At 44.1% G+C, this 18,838-nt stretch overlaps 1 protein-coding gene across 19 annotated transcripts in view; it reads right to left on the bottom strand.

The window, feature by feature from the left end:
• The window catches only part of TENM2 (teneurin transmembrane protein 2), a 1,969,530-nt gene that overhangs the window by 114,063 nt on the left and 1,836,629 nt on the right, over window positions 1–18,838 (bottom strand). For all 19 annotated transcript variants that reach the window (XM_040444168.1, XM_040444170.1, XM_040444289.1 and 16 more), the window contains one exon: window positions 977–1,123. In XM_040444168.1, the coding sequence (XP_040300102.1) occupies window positions 977–1,123 (147 nt within the window). The remainder of the gene's footprint in view (window positions 1–976; window positions 1,124–18,838) is intronic.

Raw genomic sequence — 18,838 nt, 5'->3', positions numbered from 1 at the left:
GAGCACTGCTGCACATTCTTAGGAAATCACACAGCCCCTATGCTACTGCAACTCCAGTTAGCCCCAGAATTTTACCATTTCATCAGGGAATAACACAGGAAAGAAAATTCAATTCAGAGGTTCAGAACAGGGATTGGCAAATTTCCTATAAAGGGCCAGAGAGTAAATATTTTAGGCTTTATCAGCCATGTGGTCTCTGTCTAACTATTCAATGCTGCCTTTGAGGGTGATACATAAACTAATAGGCAATAGGCTATCTTCCAATAAAACTTCATAAATGAACACTGAAATTTGAATTCTACACAGTTTTCACATCTCTTGAAATATTGTTCTTTAGATTCCCACCCCACCCCCCCCAACCTTTTGAAATGTAGAAACCAGTTTTTAGCTATATAATGCCAGGCAATGCATTGGATTCGGTCTGTAGTTTGCCAACCACTGTTTGGAAAGTGGACTTTGGAGTCAGATCTGGGTTTGCGTCCCAATTTTACGATTGGTAGCTCTTATAAAGTTACTTAACTATGGTCTAAGCTTCAGTTTCCTCATTTGTAAAGTAACATCTCAAAGGGCTGTAAGGATGGAGGGATTGCCTGTGATGTCTGAGCACAGCGTGAAGCACATATTGTGATCTTATCATCGATTTGTTTGTAACTTCCAGCCCTGAAGGGTCAGGCAGGAGCAGGGACCCAAAGGCAGAGCCAGGGCCCAGCCACCTTTCTGTGGTGGTGCTACTTGCCAATCCAAAGCCAGCATCAAACCCCAGTGCCTTCAGCCTTGTCTCCAGGAGCACCCCCCCTGGCCCAACGACGCCCCCCCCCACCTCCGTTCTTTGCTGCATTTGCTTCAAAGGAAATGTTACAACAACATTTAACAATAGTATAGGGGAGGTCTTTCAGGAAAAAAAAAATGACTCATGATGGAAGTATACACGATGCTCTGCTCTTGAGGGGCTGGGAATTAGAAGACGCTTACTCACCTCCCTCATTATCCTTGTTATCAGCACAGGAGGTTTCCATGGCAACGTTGCATCCGGGCCCTCTCCAGCCGGTCTGGCAGACACACTGCCAGCTGTTCTGACCCAGGGTGCATCTCCCGTTGCCGTTGCACAAATCAGGGCAGCCATCTGGTTGGAGAAATGGAGAGGATGAGAAGGAGGGACGTGAGGCCATGCTGGGGCTGCAGGGGAGCCATGCAAAGGGGGAGCAAGGCCGCAGGGCAGCCACTGGGCCAGCCTCAGAGTGGGGCCCGTGCCTGCCTTCGAAAGAGTCAGGGAAGCAGGCAATGCATGCAGTTGCAAGACAGTGGGGTCCCAGATGCAGGGGATCCCCAATGACACTGACCTGTGTGAAGGGGTCTGAGGCAACCTTCCCAAAGTGGGGAATATTCCAGAAAACTAAACCAGCTCTGAGCTTAAAAGCCTAGGTAGGCTGTTATTTCTAGCCAGTAGCTCAAAAGTGAGGCTACCTCCAAAAAAATGTTTTTTCCTCCATTTTTTTTTAGAAGTACCTTCTGCAGAAAAGAGAAAATTCCCTATCAACCCAGGATGGAGGCAAAGTGCCCTCCATCATTCAGAATCTCAAGGATACACTTATGTATGATTATTACAAGCTTCTTATGACCAAGAACTGGATGGCTCTGCTGGGCCATTTTCATATTTTTGTAATATTTAGTTTTAAGGGGGCACTTTAAAATGTTGGCTGTTTATCACTCAACCTATTTATATCATGATTTAAAAATACTGCTGAATCTGAAGGCTGTGGAAGGAGTGGGTACTCAGTGTCATGAATGGGGAACAGAGAGCAATGTGTATGTGCATGGGGAATGAGGTGGTGCTCGAGTAATTCCGATTTTGTGGTAATATTTTCTTTCCTCTTTTCTTTTTCCTGCGGTGGGGAGGAGTACAAAATCAGCAGCCTACCTAATTCCCTAATCGCTCCAGCACCCCAAAACTCTGCACCTACCACTGTTCTGACCTGAGCTTGGGTGCCAGGAGCCCGGGTGAGGGAAGAGGAGGAAGGGTAGCAGGGAGCGCTACCAAGGGAGGGGAAAGTCTCCCCCTGCCCCCCCCCCTCCCTGGCAGAGCCTCTGTCACCCTTTATAGGATGTGGAGAGCAGCACTGAATTGGTAGGATATCACCACACTCCCAAAACCTACTTGCTGGCAAGCTTTCCTGGATATGTTTTCATTTTTCCTTTAACAGCTTTATTGAGCCATAATTTACATACCATAAAATTCACCTGTTTTAAGTGCACAATGCAGTGACTTCTGGTAAATTTACAGAGTTCTGCAACCTAGGTATGTTCTTCTTACTTCATTTAAATATACCCCAAATGACCACTAATTTAATTGTCCCAAGAGTGTAACTTCCCTGAATATCTATCTCTAATTCTATCTCCACCTCTGTCACCATATCTATCTCCAGCTCTTTCTATATCTAGTTTTAAACCACACAAAGTGCAGCGGGCGGGGGTGGGGGGAGGTTGGACTGTTGTGAGGGGATGAAGAGCTTTGCAATGAGGGAGGCAATTGATGTGAAACCATTCTGGCCCAAGTCTTCTGAATCAAAAGCATGCATCTCCCCCTACTTCTCTCTCCAGGGTTCCACAGGCCTTAGAATGACATTTTAGCTCTCTTCTCTTGAGTTTCCCTTGTGAGAATGCCAACAAACCTAATCTGTGCATGTGGCAGTGGTGGGAATTGAAAGGACTCCCCCCAGGAGGAAAGGTCTGGAGTGTCTGAAAATGAGTTGAAATTTGCTTATTTAAGATATCTTACATTTGAAAATTGTTCCCTCCCATCCTTTCCAGATAGTGTATGGGTTAGGACCTGAGAGAACAGGATAAGGAAAGGAGGAGAAATTCTATGTGGGGGAGTCTCTGTGAGGAAGCTGAGCTGGCTTGAGAGGAGAAACAGGAGACTGTTACCAGAGAACCTGTTTCCTTTTGCTGTGTAGCCCAGCACTAAATCCAGGATGCAAACAAAGCATAAGTGTCTGCATAGCTCAAGAAAGACTTGCTGGTATCCACACTTATTTTTACAGATCCCAGACCCAAATTTCCATTCCTTTCCTTACCAAGGAAGTGACCATGGCCCTGCCTGGAGAACCGCTGACATCCCCTTTGTTCATACTGTGGGTGTGTTCTGGGAGTGGAAGCCATCAGTTTCAGAGAATTACCACAAACATTTCACAGGAGCAAAATGAAACTCAGTAGGAAAAGCCCAAGGGACTTATCAGAGGTTCTCAAGGAAAAGAGTGTATCTCCAACCTCCAGCCACCTCCATCTTTACAGTTTCCACCAGTAGAGTTTTGGTTGAATGGATCACAGGGAATACACTAAATCACAGACCTAGCAACATTTGCTCAGCACGCCATCTATTATATGTGCTTTGTTATTTAGCCACTTTGAGGTCTCGTGTTTGACTAAAATCACACCCAAAGTCTCAACAGAAGCCTCATTGTGCAGGAAACCCACGTCGACTACATAAAATTTAAATTTGCAAAGAACACTAGCATGTCAGTCAGAGATAGGCACTCAAAATATCTGTGCTCTTAGATTGAAATGAAGCTTTTTCCCCCTTTCTCTTTTGATTTTTTTTCTTCCCCCCAACCAACCGAAGTGAGATAAACAGACCACAGTAGCAGGTTTTCTCCACATCATATGAGGAAGATGAAAACATGAACAGTGGGAAGCTGGCAAATCTCTGAGAAGTTTCGGGGTAGCTGGGAATTAATGGACAGCACTTTGCTTTTAGCTTGAAGAGGAGGAAAGTAGCCTTGGCAGGTGCGTGGTGTTGCTAGGCAACCCCAAGCTATCCCCAGCACAAGTTCATTCGGCTGATGGCCTTCTGAGGAGGTGATTCGTTGTGTTTGTAAAGTGCAAAGCCAGCTTCTGCTTAAGGAAAAACAAAATGTAGGAAGTAATTAGTCTGGAGGGCAAATGGGCGTCAGGTGGCAACTTTTCTCTGGAGAGGATTTTACAACTAAAGTTGGAATGGACTTATGGGCTCATGCTTGGGGATCCAAGAGATCTCCCATATGGAGTCTTCTGGATTTCAGGCTAGCACTGCTGACTTCCTTCAGTGTCCACCTCTGAGATCACAGATATAGAATGTGGTAAGGCACATTTTTTCATTCTTTGCACAGCTAGGCAGCTGGCTGTCTGGAGACTCCAGGTTCTATCATGACCCTAGGCTAGTGGGTCTCCATTGAGGCTCGTTAGTTCCTTTTTCTTCTTTTAGGGGAAATTTGGCAAGGTCTGGAGACATTTTTGATTATCACAACTTGGGGAGGATGCTACTGACATCTAGTGCATAGAGGTCAGGAGTACTGCTTGACATTCTAAAATGCACAGGACAGTCTGCATAACAATACAGCTTCAAATGTCAATAGTGCCAAGGTTGAGAAACCTTGCCCTGGACCCTCAACTCCATGAAACTGGAGAGTTCCTTGTTTGCTGGCCTCATGTCAGGCACATTGTAGATGCTTGAATGAATGGCCAGTCAGGTTGTTCTGTATCATTTCAGCCTGCCTTATCTATAAACTCTTCTGAGAGTCATGAGAATATGGGAGCCCCCTTCTCAAAGATCAAAAGAGAACTTTCAAGGCCATCAGTGATATATCTTGGGCTGGTTCTATCAGAATTCCAATGCCTTTGGCAGGGTGGAAATGATATAGTTTCTAAGACTTCTACATACAGAATTTCAACCACTAAAACAACAACAACAACAACAGCAACAACAACAACAACAATCCATCAACACAGTTGCCAGGTAGGCAGGCTTTTTGCCTTGACAAAAATTAGACCTAATGCAGAAATTTGGGATTAAAAAAAACAACAACCCAAAACTCATACTTATACTCCGATGACTCCCAAATCTTTACCTCCAGTCCTCTGAGGTCTATACATGGACTCCAACTCACATCTCAACATCTCCATCTGTTCACTCACAAGTACCTCAAACTCAAGAGAATTTGGCCTCTTTACCCCCTATCCCCCAAACTCTGATCTATTGATCAATGAATGGCACCTCCATGTACCCCAATGCCACAACCTTAGAGTCATTCTTAATACCCTCCACAGTCCTCCACCACCTCTGTCATCTCTTATACCTTGTCAACAAGCAAGTCCTGCCTTATTTTTATCTTAACAATAAGAAGTCCTACTTGTCCTTCCTCCTAAATATCTCTGGAATATGCATTTTGTTCCCACCCCCACTGCCTTGCATTAATCCAAGCCTCCTCATCTTTGCTCTGGACTCTTGTGAAAGCCTCCTAACTGGTCTCCCTGCTTCCAGTCTTGCACCACCATCCACTTCTCTATGTTCAGGAAACTACACAAAACACATCCACAGCTTTCCATTGACCCCAAGGTAGAGGCTGAAGTCTTTCACCTGGCTTACAGACCTTATGTGAACTGGTTGTCATGTCAGCCCATCTCTGTATCACTTTAGGCTTTGGTCAGATCAAAACTGTTCAGTCTTTCTTCATCTGCCTAACTTCAACCATTCTTCAGATCCCCACCCAGAAGTCATCTCTAAGAAGACATTCCAAAGCTCCCAGTTCTAGGCTAGCTACACCTGTGATAGTGCTTTTATCCTGCCCTATCCTATCCTACCCTACCCTACCCTACCCTTGCTTACCCTGCCCTACCCTATCCTGCTCTGCCCTAGCCTAGCCTAGCCTACCCTATCCTACCCCACCTTACTTTATCCTATCCTACCCTATCCTATCCTACCATATCCACCACACTGTATCAGAACTGTCTAGCATCTCCTTGATACTTGCTATCCATGTAGCAGCTACTCCTTAAGACATTTTACTGTCACTTGCTAGAAAATTATTGCAATAAATGTGTACATAGCCAACTATAATTTGAATGGTGCCTCTAGACTTATGCAGTGTACAACTGAACAGCTTCCCTGGGCACTCCTGTTATGAAGTAAATCTGTCAGGTCAGGTGCCATGTCTATCCTGTTTACTCTTGGATTGCTAATACTCAATAAATAGGGAAACGAATGAATGACTTTTAACTGAACTCAGAATCTCTAATATCTTTGGCAGAGTGGAAATGGAATTGTTTCCAAGACTTTACTACACATGGAATTCCAAACACTAAAAAAACCCCCCAAAACCAAACAACAACAACAACAAAAACCTCCAATGACACAGTTACCAGGTAGGCAGGCTTTTTGTCTTAACAAATATTAGGCATGAGGAAAATAATGTCTAAAGTACAGTAAAAAGGGGGCATAAATGCACTTGAAGAAAGCTGTAATTACCATAAAAGGCTTTTCTAAAAAAGCATCAAGGAATGTTCTGCCATGTGCAGCAATTTAGAGGTAGAAATAAGTGGCTAATAGTATATAAGGGGTGTAAGGGGTATGTAGTGTATAAGGGGTGTAGAAAGAGAAGAAGGATCTTAACATTCAGCATCAAGCACACCTTAGAAAAGCACACCCTACCCAGATAGAAATGAAGGTGAAAACACAAAACAGGCTGTGTATAAATGAGGACAGATGACAGGAAAGCTTGAAAAGTGATGTATCTGCTTGGCTCAAGAGACCATTAGGAGAGCTACTGCATCCTGGAATAAACCCTGGTGGAAAGTCTTCTGAATCAAGGGGAAAACCTTAACCTGGTTGGGGTCAGAAAATTCTGGGATTAAAACCTAGATTCGCCTCTTGCTGTCTGTGTGACCTTGAGCTGGTGTTTCACCTCTTACTCCTGTTGGTAAAACTCTGTATCTTACAAATTAATCTTATTTACTGTCCTTCCCAATATAACCTGCATGAAGGCTGGGACTTTGGTCTCTTTTGTTCACTGAGATATCTTCAGTGTCTAGAAAAACAGTTGGCATATAACAGGCATTTATTAAATGTTTGTTGAATAAATAACTCAACAAAGGTGATGATGATACTTTGTACAGATGCCAGAGGGATGAAATGAAATTATACAGGTAAAGGTTTTAGCATAGAGCTTGGTATATTGTGAATGTTCAATAGATAGTAGCTCTTGTAGTTCATGTTGATATGGCTGCTCTTGCAAACATTACAGTTAGTGCTGGGCTTTTCTCTGGGGCAAAGTTATAAGCGCAGGCTATTTCTCTTTGCCTTACCTCCAGGTCAGGATAAAACCCACAAGCCTATCCTGTTTCAGGTTAAAAAAAAAAAACTCCGGTATTCTCAGTATATGACTGCATCCAAGAACCCAGCAATGCCAAGTTGGTCTGGGTAAGTGAGAGGAAAACACACTGAAGCTAAGGGCAATTCTGAGGGGCAGGAGAGTTGAAGGTAGAATAAATGGTGGCTTTTTCTCTTGGACAGGATTGTACTTTGGCATGTTAACTTAATTAGGGAACCCCTCTCTTTCAATTGTTTTAGATATCACTGTTTTCTGAGAACTGGGCATTGTTGGAATTGAGAAGCGGATACACACTGGAAATATGTAATAGAGTCTTCCATTGCATTCCAGAACTCTTTGGAATTGAAAATAGCTGAGGTGTTGGGGACCGTGTATCACCAGGGGTTCAGCAGCCATTTATACTAAACAGCAGTGGCAGACACTCAGAAAATTAATTTGGTGCTTCAAGACACTCTGGGGAAAGCTCAAACTAATTTTAGAAGACTGGCTGCCAAAGAAGCATTCTGGTACCCAGAAAATGGAAGTGCTTGTCCCTCTTGCTCACCTGTGTGAGGAGGAGGGAGCTATGTAGGGACTCTGTTTCTAGGTACAAATTGGCATGGAAACTCAGCCGTGAACCTGTGCTTGAATGGCTGCTTCTGCTTTGTTAGGGAAGACATGGCAAATCCAGAGACAGATGTTTTTCTCTGTTTCAGCAGCCTCTGTATGTCTTAAAGGGTTTGTGTAGGAGAGCATATGGGGGATGCTGGGTAGGGATGGCTGGGAAGGCTAGTGATCCTTTCCATGGTCCACTGCTCATCTTCTGCTCATAAGGCAGAAATCATACCCCTCAGCCTTAGGAGCAACAGAAGCAGCAGAGCCTCCGTGCAAGGGGACATAAATTTGGATCCAGCTGTCTATGTTGCACGTTTCCTGGATGCACCTGGATTCTCACTGATCAGCATCATTTCTGTCTGCCCAGGAAAAGGAAGGCAGCAGGCTTAGCCTTGGCCTCAGAGAAAATGGTGAACTTAAAAACAAATTCCTTCCACATTGGAGAGAAAAGGGGAAAGGAAGATACATCTTTTTTTTTTTTTTAACTGTTTTGATGCTTTAAGCTCCTATTATTACTTTGTTTTTCTGAACCAGTAGAAGATAATGGGGGGTGGGGGGAGGAAACAGTGTTTAGGCAACAGTAGCTGGAAATAGCTCTTCTTGGGAGGGGGGAAGCTCCTGTCAATTACTTAGTGAATTCAAGATTGAATCATTGTCACCCAGTAGAACCAGGGTTTCACACAAGACTATGCTTCCCTTGGGGGAGCTTGCCTTCTTCCTCTGGAACATCCTTTTTATTCCACTTCACCTAACACAGGAGGATGTCATGGGCTAGTGCTGGGAAAACATCACCATGTTGCTAAGGCAAAAACAACTGACACCATGTTGAAATCTGCTGAAAATACACCAGGGGTTTCTCCAATTGATTAGATAGGAACAGTGCTTCTCAAAGCGTGGTCCTGGGACCAGCAGCATCAATGTCACCTGGGAACTCATTAGAAATGCACATTCTTGGGCTCCATCCCAGGCCTACTGAATCAGAACCTCGGGGGTGGGGCCTGGAAATCTGCATTTTAACCAGCCCTGGGGAGGGAGGGATTCAGATGTCTGCTCTGTGTGAGAACCACTGCTTTAGGGTTAAGTCCTGAACCTCTAAAAGGGCCTTGAAGGCCCTGCATTTATCTGGCCCTGTCCATTTCTCCCTCTCAGGTCAAATCACATCAGGCTCTGCTCCCTGAGCTTCAGCCACACTGCCTGGCTGGGTTCTAGAACACAGCCTGCATCCTCCTCTTGGACTTCTGCAGCTCCCTGTCCCTAAACAACACTCCCTGCACTCTGGTTAGAGCCATTCATCCTGGGCTTAGCCAGTGCTCCTTCAGAAGGCTTTTTGACCTCCAGCCTGGGGGTCCTCCCCACTAGGTGGTGTCATGGCACCACCCACTCCCCCTCCTATAGCGCTCCTGCTTTGTCTCACTTCCAATTCATCCTTTGTTTCAAGCAGTGGGTCTCAACCTGGTGTGCATTAGAATTGGCTGAGAGTTCTGAAAAATCTAGATGCTAGACTTCACCCCAATTAAATCAAAATCTCTGAGGATAAGACTCCAGCATCAGTATTTTTATTTTTTTGAGCTCCCCAAGTGATTCCTGTGTGCGGCTGAGAGTGAGAACCAGCAGTTTAATGCCCATCATCCTGGGAGCCTCTAAGCCTCCTGAGTGCAAAGACTCCGACTCTGTTGTGTATGGCTGTTTTCCCAGCGCACACCCCAGTGCCTAGCATTACAGGTATTTGTTGAATGAATGCATAAATAGATCGTATGTGCGGTGTTTCTGCTGTTTCACTGTGCCCTTGATTCAGCAGCCAGGTAAAAGTAAAAGCTCCCCGCAGTCTACATCCCAAGCCCCTGGCTGGATGGCACTTCTCCAAGCAAAAGAAACAGCTGGTTGCAGCACAGGGTCCAAAACCAAGCTGATGACAGTGACTGTCAATAAGCGCGGGAGTAGGTCCGTGCCTTTCAACTTGGAAGAAGCTGACGCCTCCTGACTGAAAGAGACAGAATAGAGCACCCAGCGAGGTAGAAGAGAGCACGTTGGTAGATTAAGAGGGTGACACAAAGGCATGGATGACAATAATAAGAAAGTCCAATGGTTTAATTTGGTTCTTGGAGAATAATCAAGTTGTTGTACCTTATGTTGCTTATTCCCACAGCTGTCCGGCAAATAATGAATGTGGGACCTACCCGGTATGGAAACAGGGACAAAGACGCGACTTTGATTTCTTATTTGTTATTTTTAACCATCCAATCTCTATACCCAGTGAGCATCCTTATAGCCACAGGAGGGTCATAAAAATACAAATAACATCTAGGAGGCCTGTGGGCACGGACTCGTTACTTACTGCAGGGCTGACGGCTCTCTTTTAACTAGTGTAAAAGGAGGCCAATGATAAATTGCTGTGTATTTGGTGGTTGTTGCTGTTTGTAGCACAACTTTAGGAAATGTAAGGAAATCACTGAATGCTTGTTTCTTATAGATGGTAAAAGAGCTAGGTTTAGAATCTATCTCAAGACTATGGGTTTTAAATTCTGGATTTTAACATGCTTTTAATAGAATAACAATAACAAGAGCAGACCCCCAATGGAGACATTTCTGTGTGCCTGGCCCTCTTTTACGTGCCCGGCAAGCATTAGCTCATTTCATTGTCACACCTTATAGTGTAGGTACTATTATTATCCCTGTTTCACAAGTGAGGAAACAGAGGCACAGAGAAGTGAATTAACTTGGCCAAATTTGCAGAGTTGGTTAGTGGTGGAGCCAGGATTTGGCAGCAGGCAGACAGACTCTGTAGCCTCTGTTCTCAACCAGAGTCACTCATGGTCCTTGTTTACCCGAAACTGTTTTAGCACTAAAAGTCCCTAATCCCAGGAAACTTCTTAGTCCCGGGCAACTTGGACACCTGGTCATCATCAAGGACAGGGACTGAGCACTGGGATCTTTTCATTGGAGACGATAGAGGTGGAAGGTAGGGCTGGAGGTGAAGGCCTCCAAGGGCAAGAGGGAAGGTGCCTAAAACATACTGGTGTCTCCTCAGGCCAAAGTCCCAGGTCAGCTCAGTAGTCACAGGGCAGAACTTGGTGTGTGAAAGAAATGGGCTCTGGATCCGGCCTGCCTGGGTTCAAATCCTGGCTCCACCCCTTGGCTGCATGATCTTGGGCAAAAATGATAAATTCTTTATTCCTTACTTTCTTCATCTGTAAAACCAGGACAATAAAAGTACCTTTTCCAGAGGGTTGGTTGGCCTTTAAAAGAGAAAATACATATCACATGCTTAGCATGATGGATAAATATATGTAAATGTGTCTAGTAAAATGCAAGATGTGTAAATTTTAAGTAAATGCACATAGTAAATGTTTCAAAACTGATATTGTTGTTGTTTAAAGTAACCTCAAATGCTAGCAGAAATGTTTATGTGGCTCAGGGAATTCTTCGATTTTTCGCTTGGCAATGAGGAAGGACTGTACACTATGGTTCAAAACGGGATCGGTACAGTCAGTATAGCAAAGGCCCCAGGAAGATGCCCTCCAAAGACTGAAATGGAAGTGAGAAAAATGAGGTAATTTCCTGAGAGTTCCATGAGTAAGATCATCACATAATGGATGTGACATGTTATCCAAAGAAGCCCCCCCTAAAATGTAAGAGGCATGTGAGGTGAAACTGAAGTCACAGGGAGTGGACATCTCAACCAGGCTCAGAAAAGTATGTTAACAGAGAGGTGTGATCTGCCTGGGGTGTGGAAAGGGGGCCACTGAGGGACATGGGGCAGAAGAGTGACTTGATCTGACTTGAGTGTCTAAAGGATTCCTTCGTGCTAGGAGAACAGACCAAGGATGCGGCAAGGATACAGTCGGAGAGGATGTCCAGGATGAGGCCATATGGATAATTTCTGTAAGTCATACTGGTGGCTTGGTGGGGCATGGGGGTGCCCTGCTACTGTGACCCAACATGGCAGGACTAATTCTATATGTTTTTAGGGTTCCCAACACATCCCTCCAATAGAAAGACTTGTGGTACAGATGTGGAGCAGAGGACAAAATACACTGTCCAGAAAATAGCACTCTGGGTGATACAATTAAATTAAGAGTACAGATTAAACTCTTGAGGTGGGAATCAGCAAATAAACAAGGTTGAAGAGGCTGGATTTTGTGGTGATTCTGCCCTTGTCTCCATGTTGCTTTTCCATATTAAAGGCAACATGCAGAAGTGGAGGGAGAGGGTAGCATGGGTGGAGGAGAGCAGAGAACTACAAAGTCACCCAGGCTCTCTCTCCAGGTTCAGGGCTGTCAGTGTTACACAGAACAGCTCCAGCAAATGACCTCCCTGACTTTCTTGATGTAATGACTTCAGACCAAGAGGCTGCATTTAGTCTGCCAGCTTCATCTAGTTCTTGGCAATAGAGCTTCCTTGGGCCAACCCCAAACACCCTCCCAGGTTATTTCAGCTGGACTTTTAATCCCTTTGCACTCTGTTTATCCCCATAGATCAGCTTGACACGTCTGAATTGCGGCATTCAAACACACTTAAAAAGCTCTATGTACCTGTCTATCCTTCCATCCATCTATCCATCATCTATCTATGTATTGATTATCCACCTCTGTATATAAATATATACATATATTTATATTTATTAATCTGTCAAGACTTCCTTAAAAACTAGTCCCTCCAAATTATCTGAAGACTTTTTTTTTTTTAATGTTTTTTTTCAACGTTTATTTATTTTTGGGACAGAGACAGAGCATGAATGGGGGAGGGGCAGAGAGAGAGGGAGACACAGAATCGGAAGCAGGCTCCAGGCTCTGAGCCATCAGCCCAGAGCCTGACGCGGGGCTCGAACTCACGGACCGCGAGATCGTGACCTGGCTGAAGTCGGACGCTTAACCAACTGCGCCACCCAGGCGCCCCTGAAGACTTGTTTTTAAAACACTGTGTATCAAATGATCTCATACAGTAGCTGTATTTTATCTTGTTTTATGTTACCATCTACCTGTACAGAAACACCAAAAACATTTCAATCTCTCCTTTGCTTCTTCACTTTCTTTTCTTTCTTCTGGCTGAAATGGCATCTCCCAGCCCCACCCTTGTTCATTAATCCAGCACCTTCTATCATTCACTCCTTCCCATCCTTGTGACCCAAGTAACCCTGAGTCATGAACTTTTCCTGTTCTTTGAATCTCTGTTTGCATGTATTTTTCTAGTCCTTTTCTTAACACCGTTTTTAGGTGACCAATAACCTGGGGGGGGGGGTCTTTGGTTGCTTTATATTCTTTATAAATTTTGTGATAAGTCTCAATCAGGAGGTACATTTATGTGTGGCACGTATAAAAAATAAGGAGGTTTTTGTTTTCTGAAAAAATATAGAACGGGAGTCAGAATTTTAAAAATCTGGCCTATGCTATTGTTAGGTGCTATTCTTCCATTTTGCATAATGAATGTACCCTTAGGAAGGTGAGAGTTTCCTCTTCGAAAATCCTCTCATTTACAGAGAAACAAAAATCCCTCCTTTCAAATATATTTCAGACATGCAAAACAGCAGCATGTTTCTGTAAAGTCACATTTTAGCTAAATGGATAATTGAATGGTGAATGGGACCTGCTCCTCAGCTGCTAACCTGCAGCTATACACACACACACACACACACACACACTCCCAAATTGCAGCACAGCAATCCCCAGGAGGCAGAAAGCATGACTGATTTTTCCAATAAAGCTGAAAAATCGATAATCCTTGTAGATGGAACGCTCACATCTCTAACCACCTCAGAATTTCATCTCCCTCTGCTATCCCTCCCCAACAAGCTTCTGTCTCTGCCCTGGCACATGTCACCGATTCCATACCGTCAGGATTTAGCCTGAGCTCTATTCCAGTTCCACTGAACGTACCTCTTACAGAGGCCCTGCAATGCGTCTTGATTTAGAGATGCTTGGGTTTTATGTGGCTCTGGGAAATGTTGTTTAGCTTTTCCGGAGCTCCAATAAGTTCTGATGTATGGCCGTGCATGCCTGCATGATTAATGGCACATGCAAGGACTTGGAGCCTTCAGAGGTCACCCTGTGTGTACTGAATAATACAGCGCAGATCCAAAAATACCCTTGGATGAGAATCCTGGCTCCTCACAAATGCAATGGCATTGCTTGCTTTAGTTGACATTGCCTGAGACTTGGTGCCTCTCACTGACTGTGCTTCTAAGAAAAGTCACTTCCCCCAAACAGACATCTTTAAGATAAAAGGGGAATAATTTTGGTTTCTTGGCTATTTCTCTATCAAGTATCAAAGGTACCAGGATAAGTAAGAAGGCTAGGAAAACTAGAAGGCTGATATACTAGACTCTGACAGGACTTCTAAGCTCATGGTAGCTAGGCCATGGTGGGAAGAAAATTAAGCATCTGTGCAAAATATGCTATGGTGTGCAATGCTGTGGTTGAGAATTTAAATGCACCAAAGTCAAGAGATTCGAAATGATGGTTCCCACAGCAACTATAACTCAGTTCTCTGGTGAATATAAAATTAACTTTATTGCAAAACATGCTGTTCAATTTACGCCTTAATATAGTCATGGCAGAGTTACAGTTGCTGTGAGAACGCTAACTCTGAATTGTTTTGAATAATTAATTTAATGAAAAGTTGGTGGAAATGTGAACTCTGATAGAAAGTCAACTTAAATTTAGGGAAGTTGGCCAATTATGCCTATGCTGAGGAGTGATGATTCATTTTGGGAATCTGAAATAACTTAGTACACTCTTTGGCCTGGGGGGCACTGATAAAGCAGAGAGCCCCAAAATACACTAACAAGGGGATTGTCCTCCATCACTGAAGAAACACTCCTGCAGGTGGAGACTTTACCAACAGATGAGGGTACCTTCCTGGCGCCCATACACTCTGATTTTGCTGCTGGCCTCCCAAGTAACCCTCTTGGCACGATTACCTAGGGTCAAAGCAGGTGATCCAAAGAGTGCATTGTTACATCTGGGCTCTGTCAAGTAAATAGAGGATTAGAGCTCACTTCCCCTTGTCACTGATGGTTAGGACTTATGTCAATTGCTTTTCCTCTCTGAGCCAGTTTTCTCACCTGGATGATGATGAGGACAATTTCCACCTCACAAAACTGATATGAAGATTCGATGTGAGAAGGTGTGCTAAGAATTTAGCACTGGGGCTGGCAAGTTTTATGGCCAGTACTCAATAACTGTTAGCTGTTATTATCTGAAAAGGGAATTCAGTAGATCAGTAAATTCCAAACATATGCAAAACCAATTCTTTGGCCTGTCTTGTTATTTCCTTCCAAACTGATTTAATAGAAACCTGAACCAGCAGGCAGGGGGGTGATAAAGGCAGAAACGAGTTGGCAGAAAGTTTTGTAAGCAGGAGTTTGTATTCGGTAAAGATACTTGAGACCACTTCTTTTGAAGTTCTGGAAACAAACCAATCTATCATCCCTTCTACTAGATGACTATTTCTCCTTTTTTCCACCACATCATCTCCTTCTCCACGAACCATTTTAGATCTTTTCCTCCTAATTCCTCTCCTCATCATGAAATTTTAATGTCATAGATACATTCTATATCTGCTTATTTATTGCAAATATATTTGTGTTTTATACAAGAAAAGGGTAAGAGTTTTGCAGTCTCCCAAAGAACCACTTTTTATTCTGTTTGGGCTGACACTGCCCTCATTTTGAACATATGTGCTAGATTATAGGCCAACACATCCCTTGTTCAAGTCCTCATGCTCCGAAACTCAGGAGAAACCCTTCATTTATTTGGTCATTTCCTTTGCTATTCCTTCTTCAAATCTAGCTTTTGACTTCTAGCAAATGGGCTATTTAACTCACAGTGGCTTCTCACTATATCCTTCCCAACTATTCTCCTTTTTCTCTTTCTCTTAAATGATTCCGGAAGGTCACGCCCAGAGAATCTCAAGCCAGCTAGCACTCCTTGAGCACCTGAGGTATTCCTGTTCCAAGGCAGGGGGTAATTTAGGTTCTTTCTGGATATGATGTTTTGCTGCTGAGTGCCAGGGTTGGCCAAACCAAAGGAATTGTCCCTGCCAGAGATCATCTTTCTTGGGAGGCACTGTCAGGGTTTTAATAGAAAGGGGCAAAGCCACAGCCTGGGAGGAAAAACAAATGAAAAGGAAACCCCCCAGCAATGTGCATTTCTAGCTTCTGAACCCATTCCCAGCTTGGCTTTAACTACTTTATGTATCCGTCTCATGCTGTTTTCAGGGCCTCTACCTCCTTCCCCTCAAAGTCTTGGCTTGCGGCTTTTTACCTCACTGTGATTGGTATCAGTAACATTTTAATGTCTCCTATAAGACATGATTTTATAACACTGCAATCGTTTGCGTTTACTGCTCAGAAAATATTTTAAAGCTGCATTACTTAGCGTAAACCCATCTCACCGGTGATGGAAGCAGTAACTTAAATGTCAAGGTAGAGCTGTCCTAGTATGTGGAGATCAGTCAGATGCAACTTTAAAGTGACTTGTTGGTCTGGCCAGGTACGTAGCTAAACCTGGAACTTCTTTACCTTGGCTTCTCAAACTTGAGCATGGCTGTGAGTGGAAACTTCAGTGGCTGAACTCCCTGCTGACCTGGTGGGGGGGGGGGGGGGGGGTGCTCGTTTGTGCTTCCCTGAGTTTCACTGTTTGCCTTTAGGAGTCAGTTTAACACAAAGTCCAGTTCAGCCAGGTGGGCTTGAATTTGCTGGCAGACCTACCATGGGGATCACCTGTGCTGGCATTCTGTACACTGTACAACAGGCTTTATTGGATTTGGCAGCATTGAGAAGGCCGGGTGCTTCCCTATTTTGAACTTGTAGAGTATCACCCTGGGGCTATTATGACAGAGATGTCCCCAACAGGATGCCCCTTTAACTTCCAAGAATGAATGTGTGTGTATGTGAAAAATACACATGATGGTTTGTTTGAGTGATTCTTTGAGAGGCACGGTGAAGGAATATAAGGAGAAGCCTTGGCTTCCATTCTGAATGGTCAAATGAAAAGCACAAGGTGATTCCTCCCAAGGCAACAAAAAAGCTATCTTTTTATGTAGTCAGGTATAAAGAAATACTTGAGTATATAAAGAGATGGCTTTTTAAATCTACATACTTAAAAAAAAATTCAGTATTGATTTTGATCTATTGGGATGAGCCACAACAGACTGGCTGATTCTGGATGTTCAATCAGTTGCACTTCCGACTGGATTGAGGAGGGATTTCCAGGGGTTTCCCATGAGATCTTTAAAGTTCTCACTCCCAGAAAAGGCAGTGTCACTGGACTCTAGTGAAGAGTGTCCTGATTTGTGGGATCAGATGCGAAGCTGAAGGGTATGACAGCCTTTGTAGCTCCAGTGTCAATAAGTCTAGTTAGCTCTTCAGCACATGCATTTACAATGGCCAGGTGTTTCGCTGGGCTTGCATCTGCCTCTGAAGGATGTTTATGGCATGCTCGCATGCAGAGAATGTGAATGATTATAGTGGAACACCATGCTGGGAACTGTTCCCAGGAATCAGTAGCCTGATCTGAGACAATTTGGAAGGAAGAGCAAGGCAATCTAGAAAACGGAGGATACTTGTGCTCTGCTGTCCTGGGAAAAAGATCAACAGGTTTACACTGCTGTACTGGAGTCTTCTCTCTGGGTCATGCCTGAAAAGCCCAAGTAATTCCCCTGAGTAGAGCAGGACACAGAGCATATATGCCCATAAAGCAGAGGAGAAGGGGGAGGACAGGGGAATGGTGTAGCAGAGCCCTCGAACCCAGTTTAGAGGGGAAAATGACTGTGGCAGAGTTCCAATCACTCCTGGTCAATAGGAATTTCTTGGGTGTTCCACTCATGGAAACTCAAAGAAGATCTTTGTTTCTGGCCCTCCCTGCACTGCTCTGGTTTCTGTCCCCGTTTTCCATGACCACTACTGCTAATTCACTGTGGCCAAGGAGAAGGCACAAGTGTCAGTTCTGTACGGGAAAACCTGCTCCTTCACAGTTGCAATTCTATCTGCTTAAGGAAGAGAAGGGAGACAGGGAGGGGCTCTGGACAGCATGAATTATTGGGCACTGTTACCAAAATACAGATATCCAGATTCCTGCAGATACCTATTTGGAGTTTCTAGGTTGTGAGCATTTGCCAGAGTAGCATTTCAGAGCATGGCATCACACCAATGACCAATGCAGAGACGTGTTGTAATGGGTGCAGATGAACCATGCTAGGCCTGCCGAGAAGTCAGATGGGCACACACACATGCATGCACACACAGACGTGTACACACTCACACGCACGACAGGAATTAGTCACTGGCTCAGTTTGCTCATATATATTGTTGAGATCTGGGGCTTAGCTGTCAACTGGAGCAGATGGAAGGAAGATAAGCCAAAAAGGGCAGCAGAAGAGGCAGTAATGGGAAACCTTGTCTGTGCTTCTTGAATGCTGTAATTTGCCAATAGTGTAGACCATGGATTTAAACCAATGAGTCAACCTAGCTGCCTGTGTAAAATACTTTCTAATGCTGCTCACTTAATGTTTGGGGGCAATAGCTACCTGCTTGCCTCACGGGCTTATTGTGAGGTTGACTGAGGCAACACAAAGTCTTTTGAGCTCCTTGGAGAAAATTCACTTTGTAAGTGCAAAGTATCACCATTATACCCTGGCAGTGAGACTCCCACCAGCAAAAACCAGTTACCAGGAGAGTAGGGACATCAAAGAAAAGAAGCCAAAGCTGTCATTGCTTTGACATTGCTCATTCCAGGCAAATGATGTTCCCTAACTTGGTACTAATCTTGTACTGGAGCTTAGCGTCAGTGGCCACAGATGGGTGATCCATTTGGCCCCCAGCCCTGTCTGAATGGCTTGTATAGCATTTCAACAAATTTTGAATTGCTTGCTAACATTTGAAAATGGGGAGAATATGCACAACAATCCTGATATCTGGCTTCTATTGAAAAATCAGAAAATTTGGTAAAACTAGGTTTGCATTTCTATATGGCAACATTCAGTGGGAGGTGGGTCATGTCTGGCCTCCACAGAAGGGGCATTCACTCTCCAGTTTATTACTGTTCCCTGATGTCTTACACTCTTTTCAGTGCATTCATATACTTTTTCTTTTCTTTTCTTTCTTT

This window comes from Herpailurus yagouaroundi, unplaced genomic scaffold (genome assembly GCF_014898765.1).
Source record: "Herpailurus yagouaroundi ecotype Mexico unplaced genomic scaffold, PumYag 29, whole genome shotgun sequence".
Taxonomy (NCBI): domain Eukaryota; kingdom Metazoa; phylum Chordata; class Mammalia; order Carnivora; family Felidae; genus Herpailurus; species Herpailurus yagouaroundi.
The sequence above is the reverse complement of the archived record's forward strand: the minus strand, read 5'-3'. Positions and strand labels throughout refer to the sequence as shown.